The sequence below is a fragment of the Choloepus didactylus genome, chromosome 5 (genome assembly GCF_015220235.1).
Source record: "Choloepus didactylus isolate mChoDid1 chromosome 5, mChoDid1.pri, whole genome shotgun sequence".
Classification (NCBI taxonomy): domain Eukaryota; kingdom Metazoa; phylum Chordata; class Mammalia; order Pilosa; family Megalonychidae; genus Choloepus; species Choloepus didactylus.
The window spans coordinates 49,057,974-49,082,112 of NC_051311.1; the positions used below are offsets into that span (position 1 = coordinate 49,057,974).

General features: G+C 40.2%; 1 protein-coding gene and 2 pseudogenes across 8 annotated transcripts in view; all 3 read right to left on the reverse strand.

Moving 5' to 3' along the window:
• Positions 1–4,742: 4,742 nt before the first annotated feature.
• Positions 4,743–7,660, reverse strand: LOC119535291 (annotated as a pseudogene).
• Positions 7,646–10,516, reverse strand: LOC119535292 (annotated as a pseudogene).
• Positions 9,362–24,139, reverse strand: part of AGK (acylglycerol kinase) — a 95,646-nt gene continuing 80,868 nt past the window's right edge. For all 8 annotated transcript variants that reach the window (XM_037836005.1, XM_037836008.1, XM_037836004.1 and 5 more), the window contains 5 exons: positions 23,501–23,648; positions 22,937–23,034; positions 14,331–14,401; positions 12,389–12,473; positions 9,362–11,182 (listed from right to left, as the gene is read on the reverse strand). In XM_037836005.1, the coding sequence (XP_037691933.1) occupies positions 11,045–11,182; positions 12,389–12,473; positions 14,331–14,401; positions 22,937–23,034; positions 23,501–23,648 (540 nt within the window). In that variant the 3' untranslated portion in view covers positions 9,362–11,044. The remainder of the gene's footprint in view (positions 11,183–12,388; positions 12,474–14,330; positions 14,402–22,936; positions 23,035–23,500; positions 23,649–24,139) is intronic.

Below are 24,139 nucleotides of genomic sequence, written 5' to 3' on the forward strand. Positions count from 1 at the left end.
ATGAGAGATAGGGATAGCAAATTCACTGTGTGTGGTAATATAGATCTACTGGCTTCTGGTGGTACTCTGTTTTCTGCCAGTCAGTGAGACCTGGGTTTGTTTTAGAGCCCTGCTTTAACAGTTGGATTGTCTGTATTTCTCAGCCCAAACAGGGCAGGCTTTCTGTGCAGGGAGTGTAGACCAGCTCCTGTGGTCCTAATAAAGGGCCTGGAGCATTTTTATAAAAGTGTTTCTATTCCCTTACACTTTCCAGACTGTCCAGCAGATGGCGCTGTTCGGTAACTTAATCATCCTCAGAGGCTGCTTTGCCTCCAAGCACAGGCTGCATCTACACAGGAAACTGCAGGGTTCGTATGCCCTACTTTGCCAGCCAAAATCTGACTTGATGTGGGGCTACACCTGTGGCAGAGTGCTCCCTCACCTGACCCGGTACTGCAGCTGTCCCTAAGACGAGGAAACTACTTCTTCCCTTAAGGGTGGGGGAAGGGTTTTCAGACCCAGGGCTGGAAATATAGTCTATGTCCCAGTTTTCAGTCTCTTTATCCCTCACTGACCTTCCCCTGGGTCTTCAAACAGTGGTGGTATGTCTCACTGCTGTGAGAGATTTTAAATTCTGTGTCCCAGGTGGGAGGGGTCCTGTCTGCTGATTCTGTGCCTTTCCCACACTGAGACCCAGCAAGAGGGAGGGGAAAGGACCAGCTGGTCTAAGACAGAAGATTACTACCTGATATTTCTTCTTTCTTCAGTTTGGCATCTGCAGGGTCCCTCTCCAGGATATATTCTCCTCCAGAGTTCCAAACAATTCAGAAGTGTGTGTGCTAAGTTTTAAAGTTGGGAAGTGTGAATCCACCAACTTCATTCTTTTTCAAGATGGATTTGGCTACTCAGGGACCCTTAGCTTTCCAAATAAATTTGATGATTAGCTTCTCAATTTCTGCAAAGGCGGCTATTAGAATTTTGATTGGGATTGTGTTGAATATGTAAATCATTTGGGTAGAAATTACATCTTGACAATATTTAGTCTTCCAATTCATGAGCATGAAATCTTTCCATTTATTTAGATCTTTGATTTCTTTATAGATTTCCAAGTATAAGTCCTTTACATCTTTGTTTATCTTTATCCTTAGATGCTTGATTCTTTTAGTTGCAATTGTAAATGAAATTTTTAAATTTCCCCCTCAAATTGTTCATTACTGGTATATAGAAACACTACTGATTTTTGTGTGTTGATCTTGTACCCCACTACTTTGCTGAATTCATTTATTAGCTCTAATAGCTTTGTTGTAGATTTTTCAGGACTTTCTATATATTGGATCACGTTGTCTGCAAATAGTGAAAGTTTTACTTCCTCCTTTCCAATTTGGATGCCTTTTCTTTCTTTTTCTTGCCTAACTGCTCTAGCTAGAACTTCTAGTACAATGTTGAATAACAGTGATGACACTGGGCATCCCTGTCTTGTTCTAGATCTTAGAGGGAAAGCCTTCAGTTTCTCACCACTAAGAATGATGTTAGCAGTAGGCTTTTCATACATGCCTTTATCATGTTGAGGAAGTTTCCTTTTATTCCTAGTTTAAATGTTTTTTTCAAGGAAGGATGCTGGATGTTGTCAAATGCCTTTTTTCCATCAATTGAGATAACCATGTGATTTTTTTCCCCTTTGGTCTGTTAATGTGGTGTATTACAGCAATTTATTTTATGTTGAATCACCCTTGCATACCTGGGATAAATCCCACCTGATTGTGATGTATAATTCTTTTAATGTGTTAGTGGATATGATTTGATAATATTTTGTTCAGGATTTTTCTATCTTCTAAAGAGGTATTGGTCTGTAATTTTATTTTCCTGTATCTCTATCTGGCTCTGGTATTAGGGTGATGTTGGCCTCACAGAATGCTTTAGTGTTCCCTCCTTTTCAAATTTTTGGATGAGTTTGAGCAGGATTGGTATCAATTCTTGGGATGTTTGGTAGTATTCCCCTGTGAAGCCATTCCTTTCTTGGGAGGTTTTTGCTTACTGATTGAATTTATTTACTTGTAATGAGATCTTCTCTTTCTTCTAGAGTCAGTGTTGGTTGTTCAAGTGTTTCTAGGAATTTGTCCATTTTATTTAGTTTGTCTAATTTGTTGGCATACAGTTGTTCATAGAATCCTCTTATCCTTTATTTCTGTGCAGTCAGTAGTAATTCCCCCTTTTCACTTCTCATTTATTTGTGTCCTTTTTTTCTTTGTCAGTCTAGCTAGAGGTTTGTCAATTTTATTGTTATTTTCAAAGAACCAACTTTTGGTTTTGTTAATGTTCTCTATCATTATTTTATTCTGTATTTCATTAATTTCTGCTTTAATCTGTTCTTTCCTTCTGCTCACTTTAGGTTTTGTTTACTGTTCTTTATCTAGTCCCCCCAGGTGTGCAGTTAGGTCTTTGAGTGCTTTCTTCTTTTTAAATAAAAGCATTTAGGACTATAAATTTCCCTCTGCTGCATCCCTTAAGTTTTGTTATGTTGTGTTCTCTTTTTCATTTGCCTCAAGATATTTACTGATTTCCCTTGTGATTTCTTCTTTGACCCATTGATTGTTTAAGAGTATGTTATTTAACTTCCATGTATTTGTTGATTTTCTAGTTCTCTGCCTGTTATTGATTTCCAACTTCATTCCACTGTGGTCAGAGAAGATGCTTTATATAATTTCAGTATTTTAAAATTTATCAAGACTTATTTTGTGAATAATTTTGTGAATATTTTGTGGTGTATCCTAAAGAATGATCCATATGCACTTGAAAAGTACATATATCCTGCTGGTTTGGGGTGCAGTGTTCTAGTTCATTTATCATTTTATTCAAGTTCTCTGTTTTCTTATTGATAGTCTGTCTAGATATTCTGTCTACTGATAAGAGTGGTGTGTTGAAGTCTCCAACTATTATTGCAGAGGTGTCTATTTCTCCCTTCAGTTTTGCCTCATGTGTAGGGCACCATGGTTAAGTGCATAAATATTTATGATGGCTATTAATTACTTCTTGGTGGACTGACCCTTTTGATACATAGTTTCCTTCTTTATCTCTTGTAACAGCTTTCGACTTAAAGTCTGTTTTGTCTAATATTAGTATAGCTACTCCAAGTCTTTTCTGATTACTATTTGCATGGGTTATCTTTTCCATCCTTGCACTTTCAACCTTTTTGTGTCTTTGCATCTAAGATGAGTCTCTTGTAAACAACATATGGTTGGATCGAGCTTTTTTATCCATGCTGCCAATCTGTGCCTTTTGATTGGGGGATGTAGTGGCTTAAAGCTATACATAACCCAGAAAAACATGTTCTTAAAACAAATCCATTAATTCCTGTGGATGTGAATCCATTGTAAGTAGGACCTTTTGATGAGGTTAGTTCAGTTAAGGTGTGGCCCACCCTCAATCATGATGAGTCTTAATTTTATTACTGGAGTCCTTTATAGGGAGAATGAAATTTAGAAGAGAGAGAGAGTGAGCGCGCCACAGGAAGCAAGAAGCTGAAAATCAGTGAAACCCGTATCAAAAGGGAGAGACCAGGAGATGCCATCACGTGCCTTGCCACATGATAAGCTAAGGACCAAAGATTGCCAGCAGACAGCCCCCAAACACCATGGTCTTGGGAAGAAAGCAACACCTTCATGACACCTTGGTTTGGACTTCTACTATCCTCATACTGTGAGCAAAAAAATTCCCATTGTATAAGCTGAACCCCTGCCTGGCATTTGCCTGAGCAACCTAGGAAACTAAAACAGAGGAGTTTAATCCATTAACATTCAATGTTGTTACTATAAAGGCATTATTATTTCAGCCATTTTTTTCTTTGATTTCTTTTATATTAGATCTGTTTTGTCTGTTTTCATTTATTGCAGCCTCCTTTTCTGTATAGTTTATCTTTTGTGATGTATCTGACTGATCCCTTTCTCATTTATGTTTCTGTATATTTTTTAAATAGTTTCTCTTTGGTTACCCTAGAGTTTGTATTACAAAACCTAAGTCTGTATCCTGCTAATGTGAAAAGATACCAACTAAGAGCATATACCTTCTCACCAGGTTAATGACATCACTGTAAACATAACTTTTATATGCACTGGGAAACCAAAAAATTTGTGTGCTTCACTTTATTGCAATATTCACTTTATTGCAGTGGTCTGGAACTCCAACTTGCAATATCTCTAAGGTATGCCTGTATAGATTGCTAACACTGTTGGGCTCTGGAATCTTAATTGCCTGTATTCAAAGCCAGGTTCCTGTTTGTCAAGGTATATGATGACTATTACTCACTTCATAGGGTTGTTGTGTGAATTGAATCAGTGCATGTGTAAACATAGTAATTGTAACCATACATGCAAATCAGCCATGGGACAAAGCAAAAGGGTTTGTATTAAACTACATTTAATGGAAAACATCTGCTATATGTTTAATAAGACATAATCTCAGATTTTTTCCTCTCCACTTTAAACCTTTTATTTTCAGAGTTCTAAAAAAAAAAAAAAGAAAGAAAGAAAGAAAGAAAACAGGAAAGTGTCAAAAGGAAGACCAAGCCTCAACACCATCAGGGACCAAGTGGCATGGGATGAGCTACAGGCTGGGCCTACCTGGGTCTGCAGAGCAAAGTGGTGAGAAGTCTCAAAGCCTTTGGGCATGTTGGGCTAGAGGGGGAGAGACAGGTCACTTACAAAAATACACACAAACACACACACACACAATACACATCTATATGAAGCATCCTATGTCTGCACAGATGTCTTATACACTATGGAGAACTAGTGGGAGGTAACAGGTTCTGGGTGAGCTTCTCGGACCAGCTGTTCTGCAGGGCTCACTGGCTTGGTCATCACACTGGACACTGCAGCCAGCTGTTTTCTTTGCCGCTTTGTGCCTTTCAGGCTGTCTGCTCTGCTGTTCTTTTTTTTTTTTCTTCTGGAATGGCAAATTGGGGTTTTTGGTTGAGGGCTTTTTGTTTTCTTCTTCTTTTCCTTGTCAGATCTCTTCTCCTCCTTGCTCTTTGGGTTGTCTTGGTCATTCTCAACCTTCCCCATCCCTGCTCCCCTTGTGAGCTAGGCTACCTTCCATTTCTTCTCTTTGACATCACAATCGTGTTGTCTCTCTTTGATTTCTCCTTGGGAATTCTGGAGGCCTTTTCTGGGGAAACAGCACCCTCTGCCTCCCTAAGCCACCAGCTTCTTCTCTGTTCTTAGAGGCCTTGGCAGCTGGCTGATCTTCTAACAGCTTCTGCTTGTGGTCCATTCTGTCCTTCCTGCTACCCTCCTTGACAGCATCCATGGCCCTCTTCCTTTCCTGCTCCAGCAGCTCTGCCAGGACCCTCACCACCAAGGTTTGCACTGGGCAGTGTTGTTCGGCAGGGCCAGTGATAAGGCTTCAGGGTTCCTGGCCCCCTTCTTGGGCTTCTGAAGTTTGGTGCCTGAGGCAGCCTCTTTCTTGCCTGTTTTAGGGGACATGGTAGCAGCTATTTGTTGGAGCTCTGCCTCCAACTTGTCATCTGGGGCATCTTTGGTGGCTGGAGTTGAGGAAACTGAGGGGTTGGCATCTGGCCTGGGAGTGGCCTTTCAAGTTTGGGAATTGGCTGAGATTGAACGTGGTGCGAGAGATGGAGTCACAAACTTGAGGAAAGACCAGAAAGGCTCTACATCCTCACTGGCCTCTGCTGTGGTCTTCTCCAACACATTCTCCCTCCTGGGGAGGTTTGACTTGGCTGTCTGGGATCCTTTACCATCCTCCTTGCTCTCCAAGGAGTCATCACTGCTGTCCTCACTGTTATGAGGTCCCAGAGGAGCATACAGAGGGAGGTGTGCCTGCTGGGTCTCAGGATGTTGGGTGTTCTGAGCTTCTTGGTCACTGTGGCCTGGACAGTGGTGTTCTGGGGACTCAGCACAGGGTTTTCCTAGAGCAATGTCACTCCCACTTAAAGACTAAGGCCTCAATGGCTTTCTTGAGTGGGGACTTTCAGTGGCCTGGATCAGTGAGATGGAAGCTAGGTTCTTCTTCATCACCTCAGTGGCTGGTGCCTCCTGCTTCTTGCTTTCTGACACCCCACTAGATTCCTCACTGATGCTGGAGCCAGCAACACCGGCTCTGGGGACTGTCCTTGGATGGCACTGGGCATGGTCACAAAGCTGGTTCTAATGACAGGAGAAATTGAACACTGTGTGGTAGGGATCACATCCTCATTCTCCCTCTTGGAAGAGGAGCTCCTGGCTGGGCTCTTCAAGGCCCAGGCATTCCTCTGGGTTCTTCAGCCTGGGCTTGCACAGGGGTAACAGCTAGGTTAGCTGGACTATGTTTAGGGTCGACAAAAATCAGAGGAGGTTTAATCACCTGGCTAATGGCAGCTCCTCCTCACTCTCCCAGAAGCCCTCTGTGTTCTTCTCTGGGGGTGCTGTGGCCAGAGTCCTGCTTCTGGCAGTTTTGGAATTACCCTCCTTCTGAGGGGATGAGATGTGCACCACAGCCTGAGCCTCCTTGTCACTCTCTGTGACATCTTTGGGTTCTTGGCCTCATTTGCCTTGGCAGGAGTTGCTCACCCAGACTTCCAGTGGCCTGGTATGTTCACTCATGCTGTGGGGGTCTTGGTGGACATGGGAGTGCCCAGAATGCCTTTCACTGGGGAGGCCTTGGTTTGGGGGTTTTCGCAGCAGGTTTCACCTGGGCTGGGGCCACAACTGTTTGTGTCTCTTCCTTTCTATCTGATTCCTCCTCCAGTCTCCCTGCCTGGGTGACTACAGAACCTGTCTCCCCAGGAGATGCCAGGGCAGCTACTTTTCCTGGGGTCCCCTCATTGGAGGCTGAGGCATCTCTCACGGCAGGGGGTGGGGGGGTTCCCTGAGGTCTTTGCCTGAGCTGGCACCGCCTCCTCACTGCTCTCCAAGTTTTCTTCCTCTGACCCCTGGCTCCCCGAATCTGAGCCTGGGCTGCTAAGGCCAGTGCCACAGGAGCTGTTTTTCATTCAAACTCTGATTCCTTGCTGCTTGAAGGATCTTCCTCTGGCCTCCCATGGCCATATTTGGGATGATGTGCAGGCTGGAGAAGTCACTATTCCTGCTTTCCAGGGGGCTGGCATGCCCACTCACATGGGGGAGACCTTGGCAGATATGGGGCTGACAGGAGTGCCTTTCCTTAGGGAGGCCTTAGTCTGAGGAGTTTTCATGGCTGGTTTTGCTTGAGCTGGAGTCCTGGCTGCTGGTACCTCCTTATTGTCAGACTCCTCTTTGTTGCTCTCTGAGTCTTCCATGGACCTTTCAGCCTTGACCTGGGTGGCTGCAGCCCATGCCTTCTGAGGGGAGCTGGGGCAACTCCTCTTCCTACCGGCCCCTTAGTGGGACCTGAGGCATGTCTGAACTGGTAGGTCTTCCCTAAGGTCTTTGCCTGAGCCAGGCTCACGGTTAGTCATGGCTGCCAGTGTCTCCCCCTTGCTGTCCAACAACTCCTTACTGCTGTTCTCTGAGTCTTCCTCCAGCTTCCGCACCTGGACTTGGGCAGCTGCAGGCCCTACCTTCCCATGAGTCCCCTTGGCAGGGGCTGAGTCACCTTTGACCTGGGGGATTTTCCTGAGTGCTTTGCCTAAAGTAGGATCATGGCTGCTGGTGTCTCCCGACACTGTCCACCTTCTACCTGCTGCTGTCTGAGTGTCATCCTCTAGCCACCCCCTGCCTTGGCCTGGCTAGGTATAGGCTCTGTCTATTCGGGGCGAGGGGGTGGGGTGCAGCTGAGATGGCCCCTTTCCCAGGGGTCCTCTTGGCAGTGGCTGAGGCAACTTTATCTGGCTGCAGATCCCTGCAGGGGTCTGCTCCTCACTCTCCAACTTCTCTTCTGGCTTCTTGGTTCTGCCAGCCTCGGTCAGGGCATCCTCTGACATGCGGTGTCATTTCCCCTCCATTTCCAAGGACTGAGACTGCCCTTCTCTCTGGAGACTCCTTGGCAGGGGCTGGCAAAGCTTTGGCCTAGGGGATTTTCACTGAGGGTTTCACCTCCACATCTCTTTCATTGCTTGAACTGGAGGTATCCTCCCTGGAGCTGTTGGCTTGGCTCACTGATACTATCCCAGGCTTGGCAGGGGCTCCGAGGGCTGGGACACTGCCCTTCTCTTCAGTTTCTAAGACCAAGGTGGTATTGCCAAGGACCCTGCTGATTTCTTGGGTGGCTTCCCAGAGAAATGTGCCACTGCCTTCCCAGAGGCAAGGTGTGGTATTAACTTCACTGTGTTGTTGGCTTCCTTTGTCTCTGCCTTGGCCTTTTCCTTCATGCTTGGTGACAGATCTGTCCTCATGACTGAGGAGTTTGTAGACACTAGTTTTGGGGTTATCCTGGCTTTGGTGGGTTCAGCTTCTGCCTCATTCTCCTCTTCCAAGCTGCCAATGTGGCCCAACAAGCAGGCCTTGTTGGCCTGCAGTGCCACATCATCCTCTGCCTTCCACTTTTAGCCAAAACCTCTGAGGTTGTGCCCACTCTGCTCCTTCACTTGATACGTGCATAGGCAGCCTACAGTAGATTCTGATAGATCAGGGGAAGCAGTTCCTGCTACTTCCTGGCCTCTGCTGTTCCCGTGATCCCTGGCTAGTCAGCTCACCTGTAGCTGTGTTCTTAGCTGTTGAGTGAACTAATCTACCAAAAGGATTCACAATTTCCTCCTTCTTTACAAAAGGCAAGGCATATGTCTCATCTATCTTGCTATGTTGCATTGCCTGCCCTCTATTATAGTATAAAAACCTCAGGGTGAGGATATGGAGAAATTGGAACGCTTATACATTATTGGTGGAAATGTAAAATGGTGCAGCCAACTGTAGAAATCAGTTTGGTGGTTCCTTATGCTCCGGCAATCCCACTTCTTGTTCTATACTCAAAAAAATTGAAAGCAGGGACTTAAACAGATATATGTTCACCAATGTTTATGGCAGCATTATGCATAATAGCCAAAAGGTATAAACAACCCAAGACACCAACAACAGAAGAATGGATAAATATGGTGTGTGTATACACACACACACACACACACACACAATGGAATACTACTCAACTGTATAAAAGGAATGACGTTGTGATACATGCTATAACATGAATGAGCAAATTCAAAGAGACAGATAGTAGACTAAGGTTACCAGGAGCGTGTGTGTTTGGGGGTGGGGGAGGTATGTTAGCTTAATGAGTTGCAGTTTCTGTTTGAGGTGATGAAAAAGTTTGGGTAATGGATGTTGGTGATGGTAGCACAATATTGTGAACGAAATTAACAGCAATGAATTATATATCTGAATGTGGTTAAGAGGGGATCTTTTAGGTAGCATATATGTTACTACAATAAAAAGTGAAAAAAAAAAACAAAAAAACAAAAAAAAAAACCTTGGGGGCACCAAAGAAAGAAAGGAAAATGTTACATGGTAGCACTGAAAGTAAATGGTTCTAATAGACTGGCTAACAAATCCTTAGCATTATCAGGGAGTTTCATCAAAATAAGTGAGGACCTAATCAAGTTGTTAGTTGATATATCATTATTAAAAATTTTTGCTGATAGGACACCATGAATTCCAAAGGAATTCAGAGAACAGATGACATTGTTTTAACAGAATTTTTTCTGTTCCCACCTACTTATTCATGTGCTTACAGCTTTAAAAAGTGATACAAGGAGTATGATTGATGGTGAATCCTATTCTCAGCTATAACTAACATTTATGTATTCACGAATAAATGAACTAATTAGGATAAAAAGCATTTCTAATAAAATGTTAAATTTTAATTATAAAAAACTTACAATGTTTTCATCAACTGTGTACCAATAACTATGATAAAATTAATTCTGTACTGAGTTAACATTTAAAGCAAGAACTAAAAATTTATTGCTGCATATTATTTGTTGGTGAGATGATAGGACGATCAATTAAAAAAACTTCAAGCATCAAAATATATTACATTATAACATTCTTTGCTGAAAGTGGTATGGAAATACATATACAAGGACAAAAGCCAATTTAAACTTTTTAACTACTAAAGAACTTATTTCTTCAAATGGATAATGGGGTGTCAAATTGCTATGGTATTTAAATTACATTAGATGTATTTAAGAGAATGATGTATAATAATTTCATTTTTAAATGCAAATATTTACATGACACCAGAAAGTACATTCTTTGGCAACCATTTAACTTACCATGAAAAATTTTCTGTCAACTTAAATAAGGGAATACATAATTTTTCAAATTACTTTTATAGGGGTGAGGGGTACACGAGCAGAACAGTTTGTGGACCACTTCTTCAAGTAAGACTGAGGACCACCATTGCAGAATCACCTGTGGGGTAGGGGAGTGGCTGCTTTTTTAAAATATGCATATTCCTTGGCCCCATTCCTGATTATTAGGTTTGGGTGGGGACCCGGTTAAGTCAGTTTTCAACATGCACCTCCTCTCCAATGTAGTCTTCATGCAATCCAACATTTAAGATTCACTTCTTTAAAAACTAATTAAAACTATTTTCAGTCATGGCAAGTAGGAGACAACCACCTTACATCCATTTTTAGATTGGGGATGGAACTGAAACAAGAGCTAAATAAGAATCTGGTCTCACAAAGTAGCAGCACCCATGGGAGCTGAGAAACAGGAAAAGGTACCAGGGGAGGGCAGGCACTTCTCTTGGAATTCCTGGGGTGGCCAGAGAACAGAACAGGAATGGAAGAGCTTATACAATTTAAGGATCCTGTTTCAACTGTGGTTGTACTTTTGGGGGATAACAAAGGTCTAACCCTTTTCCATAACTGACTGTCAGAACTCTTTGAACTAGCCTGAGGAAAATCAATATTTAAGGGGGCTCAACTGTCACGTCAAAATAAAAGCATGCACTAACAGAAAGCTGATGACAAAGCAGGTGGCACAGAGCACACCCTGGGAAGCACTGCTCAAGAAAGAGTAGCAGGATACTTGCCATGGAAATGCATGCCCCAGGGATATTCTGAAAACACTGTTAGCATAGTCCAGGCATTTGTTCCCTTTTGGTCCCATTGGTAGCCTGAAGTGCAACCTCAGAGCGCACTGCTTCTGTTCTCTCATGGGGCGGTGCTCTGCAGCATCTGCTCTCTCTTCCTGGGATCACAGAAGAACTGGAGTTTCCTGGGGAGCAGTTTCACCTCCACAGGCATTGCTTCATACTCCTCACTGTCAATGCTAAAAGAGCCCCCCTCTCCCTGTGGAGAAAAGGATATTCAGAACAGCACACACCCACATCAGTGGCCTACTTGAGCAGGAATTCTTCCATCACAGTAGCAACAAAGCAGTTCACTTTGGAAAACATTATCTGATCCGGAGAGTCATCCTTATGTTCTCAAAAAAATATTTCAGGGCCCAATATGACAGGCTTAGTGCTAGTGCTGGACACATCCCAAAATTCTACCATCCATAAAAAAAGATTTGCATTTTTGCCCCAAATTCCTCCCAGAGTATTTTGGGATTTGGGGAACAAGGTTATAGTTTTTCAAATATTTATTAGAAGATATGTGCCTGCCACATCATTAATGAATTCATAAACATATAATATACTCCTCCTGAGCACTTATCTTTCTCAAATGAAAAGTGAGAAAGACAGCTAATTATCTTATGAAAGCCATTATGCCCACTTGATCATTTTCATTTTTCTTCTCTAGGCTTTGCTTAGTTTAATACCTAAGGTATAGCAATATTAATATCATTATGGACTCTATAAAACCCATAATTCATGCATTTAACTCTTTTGCTCTGTTCAAAGTGTGACGCCAGCCACTGTGGATTTACCTGCTGTTTTAGCTACAATCCTTTTTGAATAGAGTACTATATGGCTGTCAGTCTTCAGAGGCGATCTGTAGTAACTCTTTTTCCCTGAGTTATTAGTAACTGAATAACTGATCTTACAGTATATATTTCTAACTTTTTTCCCCACTTATACAGGTTATTCTTCTAAGCTTGGCATTTCATAATACGGAAGAATTTAACACCATCCTGAAAACTGCTTCTGGATTCTTTACAAAAAATGTTAAGATAGAACTCACTAATAAACAACATTTGCCAGCTAGAGAATTCTCCGAGTGTTACGATACAGTAACCTTTGCATAATTTATATATGAATAAATGAAAGCTCAGGAGACCTAAAAATAACTTTTGGAAGAACCCTGTCTTAAAAACAGTGGAAGTCTTTGGGAGTCCAGCTCTAAAGCCACAGCTCAGAAGTGAATTCCGTCCTCCTTTTCAGATCTCCCTTAATACAACCCAGGGCCTGGCAAAGTGCTTGGCACATAAAAGGTGCCTAAATGTTGGCTGGTTAATAAGAAGGAGGGTAAAAAAGAAGAAAGAAAGACAGAATAAGGAAGAAGCAAAAGCTGTAGGCCAACTAAAACCTCTGCTACCCTAATTCTACTTACCTCAGGAAGAAGCAAAGTGCACTTGCTGGCTTGGAGACACTCGGTACCATGAAGACACAGCTTGGGGTCTCTCACCTTTTTACTTCTGTAGGTATAGGAGAAAGCAAGATTGGAAACCAATGATGGCAACTGCATTTAGATTGCAGAAATACAGCAAATCCTTTCCCTCTTTTTATGAGGTTAAAAGGATGGACAAGGTATTCTAATTAAATTATGGGGTTCTGGGAATAATTCTTCCCACAATCATTCTTGCTTAACACTGTGATATATTTTACATAAGCTTTACTTGCTGTAGAAAATTGTGCATGAAGGTAAGATGAATGCCTTTCTCTCAGTTCTTTATTTTAAATAGTTCCACCTGTACCTAATTCTTGGGCTATTAAAAAAAATTTCAAACTAAAAAATTGGAATGAAATTAAATTCCTTAAGTACTAAACTTTTGTTATTTGGTATTTCTTGTGATTCTTTACTACTTAAAGAGGGGAAATACTTTTAATCTAATTTACAGTAAGTATTTCTTTTACATATATGAACTAGTCTTAACTTGTTCTCAGATGACTTCTTATATTCATATTAACAGACTACTTAGCATGCTATATCTTTACCTTGAGTAAATGGCTTTGGAATAAAACTATACACAAACACATATCATCATCACCACCACCACCACCACCACCACCACCACCACCGCCACATACTTTTTATAGATAGTTATGGTAAATGGAAAAAGCTCATCCAAGTAAATTATTATTTATCTTGAATTTACAAAAGTAATTCTTTGGTCTATGAAACTTTCATCAGAGTTTCTCTAAAACAATTTCACAATGTCTTATTCAGATATTCAGAGAAACATTACTTGATTTCACTTCCTGTCCTGTTTCTGATGATGAGGAAGATGACCACCCCACATAAGCAATATAATCAGTTTTTCTGTTTTCTGATGTCAATATTATGAAATAGATTCGAATACAGCTGGCCCCACTGACCAAACTCTTGATGAAAATGGTATGTTATTTTTGCATCCTCTAGGAGAAGGGAAAGCCCTCTGTAAAGATACAGCAAGTAAAACAAAGGCAACAGAATTGGCTATTGGACATTTGAAAACTTTGAACCAAAGGAAAGTAAATGAAAGACATTCTGCTGCCAGTGCTGGACTATGTAGATAATGAAGTAGCCATGGAGATCCAGTTGGAGCAGCAGAAATGGCTAATCCCCAAATGGGCACGAGAGGGAGCTCTGAGATAAAACACAGAAAAAAGCAGCCCTCACAGATTACCAGTTGGCATGGCGACATGCTAGTGCCTCTAGATGCTTTGAAGATTGGTGACAGTTTATATTATTCTTAACCAATAAAACTCTCTGGCAGAGGTAGGGCTTAACAAATCAGGACTTCAAAGGGTATTTTGTATTTGAAAAGGAAAAAGAAAACCTTGGGAAATGTTCAAGGTACTCCATATTTTTTCAGTTTTTTCATTAAAACCCTGACAAGAAGAATATTTGAAGTCCATGAAGTGCTTCACAATTTTAAAAGACTTTTCACACACATTTTCTCATTTGAGACTCAAAAACAATCCCGAGATAGGCAGAGATGATTATATTATCCCATTTTATAGACGAGGAAAAGGATTCAGAGAAGTTAAATGACGTGCCCAAGTCATGAGACCAATAAGTGGCAGAATCAAGATTTGTATCCAGCTGTTTTGATGCTGAAACCAAAACTCTTCTCTATGCCATGCTGCACTGCATTTTAAAATTTCAATTAAAAGGCAAAGACTGCTGTCACACTGGTAGATTAGAGGCTGAAGGAGGGGAAGGACACTATGCATAGCAAGATAAGTTCTTCATTGGAACTCTAACTTAGTCTTCCTGGAGCACTCTGAATAATAAAATCTGAAATTCAAACTACTTAAGCCGCATTACCTCTAGACCCTAATTGACTTACCCTATAGTTATAAAGTCTCCTTTGCTCACTGTGTTGGGTTCAATGCAGATGTTCATAAAATCTTCTGTGCTCTAAAAAGATAAGGAAAATAATATCAGTATTCTTAAAATGCTGGCTAATGCAGGCTTGTTGTCAGCCTTAGACTTTGTAGGTTCATATTTTGAAGATGTGCATGATATAGAGGGCTTTACTTCTAGCGACAACACTGAATATATTTTAGTACTTTTTTTTTCTTATTGTTAACATTTTCATTAAGGTATTATTTACATACCATAAAATTCACTTCCCTAAGTTTTTTACTAATAAGCCAAATAAAAACTCAGGGTTGGAGGTTTTTGAAGTTCTGTTAATCATGAATAATGGCAACTGTGACAGTCTCTGGGATTCCTTCCCCTACAGACCAAGCTTTCAACACTTTTATTACAGCCATTCTCAATCCTGCTGTACATCAGCATCACACCAGATCTATTGTATCAGCTTCTTGGCGGGGAGAGCTTCAGTAACTAGCAACAATCCATTTATTCCATAATAATGTTTTTAAAATTTTCCATTCCCAATGACAGAATATTCTGGAAAAAAATGCAAGAGGTGACTATAAAAAAAGATTTGGTTTCTATACCATCCCACCCAATTTGCTACCAGTCAGTGGCTAGCAATACAAACCTAGCCCTCTGTAAATTAATCCCAACACTTCTGTGTATGCTTCACATAGAAGTTTCGTTTCTTTTTAAACAGGTTTAAAATTTGTGGCCCCAAGAAAACACACAGGCCACTGAGGACCCACACAGCCTGTGCCTAAAATCAAAGGGTACTATCAAAGCACAATTGTATCTCTCAAGTAGGATTATGAAATAAGTTAGATGACTTTGCTCAAAGTTTACCTTTTATTCAACAACTTTTTTTTTTTTTTTTTAAGTGCCAACTATATACTACAAACTCTTCTAAGTGCTTGGGTTAACAAAACAAACAAAAATTTCTGACTACAAGGAACTTACATTCTACTGGGGGGAGTAGATGGGATAAACAAAAATCACCATGATAAAGCAATAAATTATAGAGTATATTAGAAGATGAGATAAAAGAAAAAGATGGAATTAGCAATATGGATATCCACGGCAGTGGATCTTAAACTTAGCACATACCAGCTGGAGAGCTTGTTAGAAACTCAGACTTCTGGGCCCCGTGTTCAGAGTTTCTGATTCAGTGGGTGTAAGGTAAGGCCCAAGAATTTTCATTTCTCACTCGCTGTTGCTGTTGCTATTGCTATTTAAGGGCCACATTTTGAGAACTGCTGAGGCAGAGGCCTTAGAGTGGGACCATGCCTGACATGTTCAAGGAATAGCAAGGAGGCCAGTGTGGCTAGAGGAGATGAGTGAAGGGGACAGTAGGAAGAGATAAAGTCAGAGCGGGAAGAAAGCTAGAAAAATAGGGCCTTGTAGACCATTATAAGGACTTGGCTTTTAGGTTGAGTGAAACGGAGCCATTGGAGGATTCTAAGCAGAGAAATATGATCTGGCTTTGTTTTAATAGGGTCACTCTGGCTGCTGTGTTTAGAGTAGACTGCAGGGGGGGAAATGGAGGAAGCAGGGAGACTGCTTAGAAGCCTGTTGCCATAATCCAAGTCAGTCAATGCTAGCTTGATCAGATAGCAGTGGAGGTAGTGTGAAGTAGTGGCAATATTTAAAAGATGAAGATAACATTATTTCCTGGAAGACTAGATATGAGGAGAAAGAGAGGAGCCAAGGATGGTTCCAGGATGTCTGTCCTAAACAACTAGAAGAAAAGAAGTGTCATCAACTGTAATGGGGAAAAACTGTGGGTAAAGCAGGTTTGAAGGGGTGGAGGGGAAGAACTGACCACTGGATTGAGGAAAGTGGAAGTTACTGATGACCCTGAGAGTAACGGGGGGTGGGAAGGGGGGGGGGGGCAGCTAAAGCCTGATTGGACTCACTGGAATGGGTTTAAGAGAGAATGGGAGAAGAATAATTGAAGAAATTGAGTATAAGATGACACTTTCAAGGAGTTTTGCTTAAAAAGGAAAGAGAAAAACATAAAGCAGCCGGAGTAGGAGAAAATGGGGACCAAGGAAGGTATACATACACACACATAAATGTATATAAATAAATAGATGTGTATACACACATATATGTATAAGATGGGAGAAATAAAGGCTTGTGTGTATGCTGAGGGAATAATCTAGTAGAGACAAAATAATTGATGATATAGGAGAAAGAAGTCCTTCAATGGGCAAGAAAGAATAGAATCTAGTACACAAGTACAGAGATTTGGCTATAACTGGGAGTGAAAGGACATATAAGTAAAAGTTAGAAAGGTGAGGTATATAGATTAGACAGGTAGGTGGTAAATATACTGGTGGGAATCTGTGGAAATTCTCTTCTGATTTCTCAGTGGAGAAGGAAGCAAAGATCATCAGCCAAGGGTGAAGATTTGGAAGGAAGAATTCAAGGTTTGAGAAGACAGAATTAAGTGTCAAGTGAATGGACTATTTTGAAAATAGAGTATCACAGCTGAGTGGCATTAAAGGCCCAGTTGAGGTTCAGTTATAAACTGTCAATGGGGCTACATGTTTTCCTTCAGCCACATTCAACTAGCCGTGTAGCTAGAATAAGCATGAGCTGATATCAACCAAGCCAGTTTTGCTGAGCCAGTATACTAAAGTGAGCCAGTATAGTTAAGTGAGAGAGAAGCAAGATTATTGATAATATATACATATGTAATTGTGGCCGACAATGGAATTTGAGCTAGGTAAGGAATGAAAGTCTTGGTGGGACAAAGGATCGTAGGATTTGGGGTATGAGAGGAGGTGAGTTGGACAGAAGGCAGTGATCCGAGAGTGAGTGGAAAGCATAAAATTGAGATTATGGAGGGCTACAGTTACTGGTAATCACAGGGTCTAGCGTCTGATCATAGGAATGAGTGACTGAGGAATAGTGGAGGATGAGATTATTGGAGAAAAACAGTTCAAGGAACTGAGAAGTTAAAATAACTCAGAATTAAGACAGCAGTACTATTGTAGAGAGTGACACTGAGGCAGGAAATAAGATCATAGAGAAATGAGAGGAATGGCCTGGGGCTCAGTAGATGACAGGAACAACAATGGGGTCTGATGATATGAATTCAAAGCTAGGGGAGGGAATCAGAGTAAAGGGGGGAAAATGGTTTAAAGCAGTGCTGAGAAGTAAGGCCAACTACCTAATCACCAGGCCTGGCGGGAAAGGGTAGGGGAGAGAAAAATCAGCCACCACTTGAAAATGCTGCAGGGGAAGCAAAGCCTCGGAGGGCAGGCACATTTCAGTTAGAGCAAGGGTCAGAAAACATTTTCTTGTAAAGGGCCAGAAAGGAACTATTTTAGACTTGTGGACCATACAGCTGTCACAACTCAACTCTGTTGCTGTAGCATGAAAGCAGCCAGAGACAATTAAATGAATGAGTGTGCCTATGATCCAATGATCTTTTATTTATGGACACTGGAATTTTAATTTCATATAATTTTCACATGTAACAAAATAGAATTCTTTTGATTTTTCAACCACTTAAAAATGTACCCCTAACTCACAGGCTATACAAAGAGAGGCAGCAGGCCAAGTGGGCTAAAGCGTGCTGACCCCTGTTCTTAAACTTTGTTCTGGAGGCAAAATTATGTTATTTGGATACAATTTGATCCTTTGGAATTTAGCTTTTAAGCTTTGTTAGGAGATTTGGAACAGCCTTCGGTCTAGGACTAATCGTGCCCCTCAACTGAGGGAGTATCTTTCGAGGACTCCACCCAATGTCCCCATGCATCATGAGCTTCCTCCACTCGGGCTGGTGGGAACCTACACTATTCCTGTGTGATCTCCAGCATTTGTTCTGCCTGTTCCTGGTCAATAGCTCTTCCCCCATCTCAGGTAGTTTCCTCACATGTGTGCACCAGCACACCCTCAACTGAAGACTCTAGAGGAAACTTCTGCAGGTCTCTGGAGCGCTTCTCGGTACAACACTCATCCCTCCGTGCTGCTCTGGTCTCCATGAGTTCTCAACTGTCCCCTCAATTGAGAGAGATCACTGGGCTCTGTTTGGTTTCCTTTTTCCCATTTGTGGCCTAGAACTTCTCTAGCTCAGCTATTTTATTTCCCTCTACTCAGGGATCACTGTCCCACACTGGTTGTTGTCCAAAGTCTGCCAACAATTGTTTCATTGATTCTGTCCAGTTTTTAGTCATTTAAGATGCAAAGGTGAAACTAGTGCTTGTTGCTCCATGATGGTTGAAAGGAAAAATTGCATAATAGCATTCAAAAGTCAATGTATTTTACTACAGTGACAGATTAAATGAGAAAATCTTATCTCAATAAATGCTGGTAAAGCACTTAATAAAATTAAATATCCACTCATGATAAAAACTCTTAGCAAATTAGGAATAGAAGAGAACTTCTTTGATCTGATAAAGGCTGTCTAGAGAAAAAAACTCAAGAAGGAAGCAATGAAAGTTTTCCCTGTAAGAACAAAATACGACAATGATTCCTGCTATCACCATGTCTACCTAACATTGGACTGAGATCCTAGTCTGCAAGTACAGTAAGGTAAGACAAAAGATTAGCAGTATAAGCATTTGAAAGGAAGAAAAAAAACTTGCATTACTTGTAGTTGATATGATTGAATCTGTAGATAATCCAAAAAAAGCCAGATAAATTTAATAAAATAAAAAGGTTGATTCAGAATCAATATATAAGACATCAATTACATGTCCATATATCAAAATCAGACAGCTAGAAAATTAAATTTTATGACACTATCCACCATAGCATCAAAAATTAAGATAACCAGAAATATAGAATGCTATAGAGAAAACTATAAAATTTCATTCAAAGACATTAAAGACCTAAATAAAACCATGTTCATACTGTAGAAGAGTCAATATTGTACAAATGTCATTTCTCCTCAAATTGATCTATAAGCTCAGCGTAATACTGATCAATATTATACAGATTTTTATGTGAAACTTAATAAAATAAACACTATGAAAGATATATAAGTCCAAAGGGCCTAAAATAGCCAAAAACTCTTGAAGAAGGAGAAAAAGGTAGAGGGACTTATTAAAAAGCTATAATAGTCAAGCAAAGTACCAGTGGAATAGAAAAATAAACCAACAGAATAAAATTAAAAACCTAGAAACATGTCCATTAATGTATGACAGAGGTTTGTTATGGATCAATGGGGGAAAAATAGGCTTTTCAATAAATGGCCCTTGGACAACCAGCTTTCCATATGAAAAGAACATAAAATTGGAGCCTTATCTCCATCATTCACAAAACTCACTTATAGCTGGGAGTATTTATTTTTTAAACAAAAATGTAATCATTAGATGCACACCATTTTTAACTTTTTCATCTAACATACGAACATCTTTCCATGTTCAGTAAATATACAGAAAATATTTTAAAGAAATATACCAAAATTCAATCACACCTCTGATTAGTTTGTTTCATATATTTTGCAATTATACAGTGAACATACTAATTTTCCTACTTTCTACTTCCTAAAGCCTCTTTCATCCTTTGAATGCACTTTTTTTCTCTTAATGATAATGAGTTATTACAGGGCAGCTTATTGTCTTTGAATATTTTATTGCATTTGCTTTTATTTCTACAAAGAAGTGTGGAAAAAAGAAAAAAAAAGAGTGTGCTGCTAGTGATAAGAAGTACAGTATCATAGATGGTTTTAATTGACACAAAGATCAAAAGCACTCGGCATTCTGAATGTAGCTAATCTTTAGCTGCAATCACATACTGAATGCAATCCATTCATTGGTATTCAGTCATCAGAGAAAAGAACAATGTTAAAGAATATGAATTAAAGACTAGAAATAAATATTATCAAAGACTGGTTATAAAGGAAATGTGTAATGAAAAATCTTATCTTTCTTTTTAAATTCCTCTGAACAAAATCTACTTTTTAACCTTAATACATTCACTTTCATCAATGTTTTCAGAATTCCATTATGTAAGAAAGTAGGGGACTGCTTATATTATGTATTTACCTGATTATTTTCATAAGATAAATTCCTAGAAATACACTTAATAGCTCAAAGGGTATGCATAATATTAGATGTTTCATATACACTGCCAAGCTGCCATCCAGAAATGGTGTTCCAATTTATATTCCCATCAGAAATACATAAGACTGTCCATTTCCACACCCACACCAACACTGAACACTATAATGCTGTTTAATTTATGACAATTTAAAAGCTACTGTTTGAATTTTCATTTCCTTGATATTGAGTACTTTTTCTATTTCTTTACCTATAAAATGCAGATAAAAATTGCATCTATCTGACAGTGTAATTATAGGATTATATGAGTTAATATTATATTAAATTCTTAGAATAGTGCCTGGCATATATTCAATAAATATAAGCTATTTTTGATATGCTTATTTCTTCTGTGACTTTTTCCATTCTTGTCCTTTGCCCATTTTTTGTTAGTCCTTTGCCCACTTCTTATTGATTCCTAACAGTTTGTTATAAAGAAAGGCTATTAACTCCTGGTCTAATATTTTCCCCAACATGTCATTTAAACATTTTTCTAATTTTCTTTTTGTATTGTAAGTAGATAAATACATCAATATGATTTTTGCCTTGGGTGCCATGCTTACAAGGCTTTGTCCTCTCCAAATTTTTAATTAGAAAAAAACTCAATACTCTGAATAGTAACACTGGTCTCAAACTTCTCACTACATTCAAACTCCATCTGCCAATTTTCAGATAGGCAAAACTTGAATATACTACTTTGATTTGCATAAAAGCTGAATACAGTGTTTAATCCCATAGTTAAGGATGATTTATTAGCATTCTTATTAATGTAAATTACTAAGATTTTTTCTATACCAGAGAAAAGCAAACTTTCTGTAAAGGGGCAGACAGTAAATGCTTTAGGCATTTGGGCCATACAGTCTCAGTTGCAGCTACCCAACTCTGCCATTGCAGCATGAAAGCAGCCGTAGGCATTATGGAAATAAATATGCATGGCTGTGTTCCAATAAACCTTTATTTGTGGATATTGCAATTTGAATTTTGTACACTTCCCATGTGTCACAAAAATATTTTTCTTCTTTTGATTTTGTTTCAACCATTTAAAAATGTACAAACAGTCCCTAGCTTGTGGGCTATACAAAATCAGAGAGCAGGCCATAGTTTGCAGACTCCTGCTTTACTTCAACTTTTTTCTTAGTGTTTTGTCTACAGTAGCACCATCCAATCCCCTAACTTTCTGCAGTGATGGAAATGCTTATCTGTGCTTTCCGGTATGGTAGCTACCAGCCACAAATGGCTGTTGAGCACTTGAAATGTGGCTAGTGTGACTGAGGAACGGAGTTTTTAATTTAATTCTAATTTATTAAGATTTAAATTTAAATAGCCACACGTGACAGTGACTACCATATTGGATACTGCAGGTCTACAGACTGGACCAAAATAAAATCATATATACCCACAGATAGAGATGTGCGTGTGTGTGTGCGCGCACGCGTATTTCTCCTGGGGATCTAAATCTACATATTTACTAAAGTTACAAAAACAATGGCTATTTACTTGAATAAAAGTTTCACAATTTTTATTCCAGTGACAAAGGAGAGTAGGCTAACTTTTAGTTTCAAAAAGCCTTCTGCCCGACACCCAGGGAAGTGAATCTCCCTGGCAACGTGGAATATGACTCCCAGGGAGGAATGTAGACCTGGCACCGTGGGACGGAGAACATCTTCTTGACCAAAAGGGGGATGTGAAAGGAAATGAAATAAGCTTCAGTGGCAGAGAGATTCCAAAAGGAGCCGAGAGGTCACTCTGGTGGGCACTCTTATGCACACTTTAGACAACCCTTTTTAGGTTCTAAAGAATTGGGGTAGCTGGTGGTGGATACCTGAAACTATCAAACTACAACCCAGAACCCATGAATCTCGAAGACAGTTGTATAAAAATGTAGCTTATGAGGGGTGACAATGGGATTGGGAAAGCCATAAGGACCAAACACCACTTTGTCTAGTTTATGGATGGATGTGTAGAAAAGTAGGGGAGGGAAACAGACAGACAAAGGTACCCAGTGTTCTTTTTTACTTCAATTGCTCTTTTTCACTCTAATTATTATTCTTGTTATTTTTGTGTGTGTGCTAATGAAGGTGTCAGGGATTGATTTAGGTGATGAATGTACAACTATGTAATGGTACTGTAAACAATCGAAAGTACAATTTGTTTTGTATGACTGCGTGGTATGTGAATATATCTCAATAAAATGATGATTTAAAAAAAAAAAAAAAAAAAAAAAAAAAGCCTTCTGCCCTAAGTTCTCTGATGACAGAAAGCTTGCAGATTACTACTAAGCAATGACCAGAATACTTGATGAGAGTCCCTTAAGCTTTTAAGCCATTACTTTACTCAGCTGTTTCTTCTCACTGCTGTTATTCCTTAAAGGCACATCACCATCCTCTTTTTCCTGATCCTTTCCTCTCTAACACCATAGGGTAAAAATAAAAATAGTGAATTAGTGGAAGAGCATGCAGCCTTTGTCACTTTCCACCAGATACCAAATTCCTTTTTAATAAAAAAGCATACTTACTGTCAACTCAAGCTGACTGTTCCGGGTTGTGATGGACAGTTCAATGGTGGACAGCTGCACATCTTTCCAGACCTCCGGGTTCACCTCTTTGGAGAGGGCTGTGTGAATCCATTAGACACAGGTCAATGTCTCCCATTAACACTTCTCCATTCCACCGCAAATGACCAGCTGTCAGCTGCTCAGCTCTGCCTCCCAAGCCCCTTTGCTGACTCTCTACCTTAGTTTTATTTCATACTTCTTATCCACAGAAGGTAATTAGGCAGGCTCAAAATGGAACCTCTATGCCTGAGACAGCCCTTCCAAAAGCAGTACAATAATATAAAGGTTAGCAACAGGAAGAGGGAGCCACTGTTTGTCACAAGTGACATAGAGGATGTTGTTCCCATTCATGGGATGTTTGTGCTCATGTGGATCATGCTCTGATGGTATAGAAGACTGAATTCAAAGATCCTTGAGAGGCTTCTCCTGCTCTAGTTAAATCTCTAAAACTGATTTTGGGGATCTGCGTGAGGGCAGTCCTAAATGGATCAGGGCTTCTCAATCCTCAGTCACCACACTGCTCACCATCCTGTGGTTGTGCCCAGGATAATGCAAGCCTTCGCAATATTCTCCTGTACAACGAAGGCCGAGGAGGTGTCCCTTCGGGCTCACTGGATGGTCTCTCTGTAGGTCCGGTGTACGAGATAGAGGCTTGATGACTCTGAGGCCACTCCTTATTAATGTGGAGAAAGAAAAATCTTGTCATGTATGCACAACTCCAATCCCTGGGAATTTCTCTCTCTGGACAAGTTAGTAGTCTACCTATACCTGCTAGAAAGCTAATAATCGACTCCCTTTGGAGGAAATTATCTCTCATTTGTTGAAGCATGAAATCTTCAACCTGTTTTTTTTCCTTATGTTGATTCCTTTTCTTTAAAGCCCTACCTTGAAAACCACAAACTTAGTGACTGCTGCCTCCATTGCTCTCCCTTACAAGAGCAGAGAGGAGTTCAAAGTGAACTAAAAACTACTGTTGATACCTGTCAAAAATAAGCCACATCAATATGAATGACTGCAGAATCATCCCATAACAAGTTTAACTTTGGTTTATAGATGGCAACACAAAAAATGAAATTGATGAAATCTAGTTGCATCAAACACCTAGTTCACTGCTGGAATCATATTCGACATCAGAGGCCAGGACTGTATAGCCCAGCTTTGCAA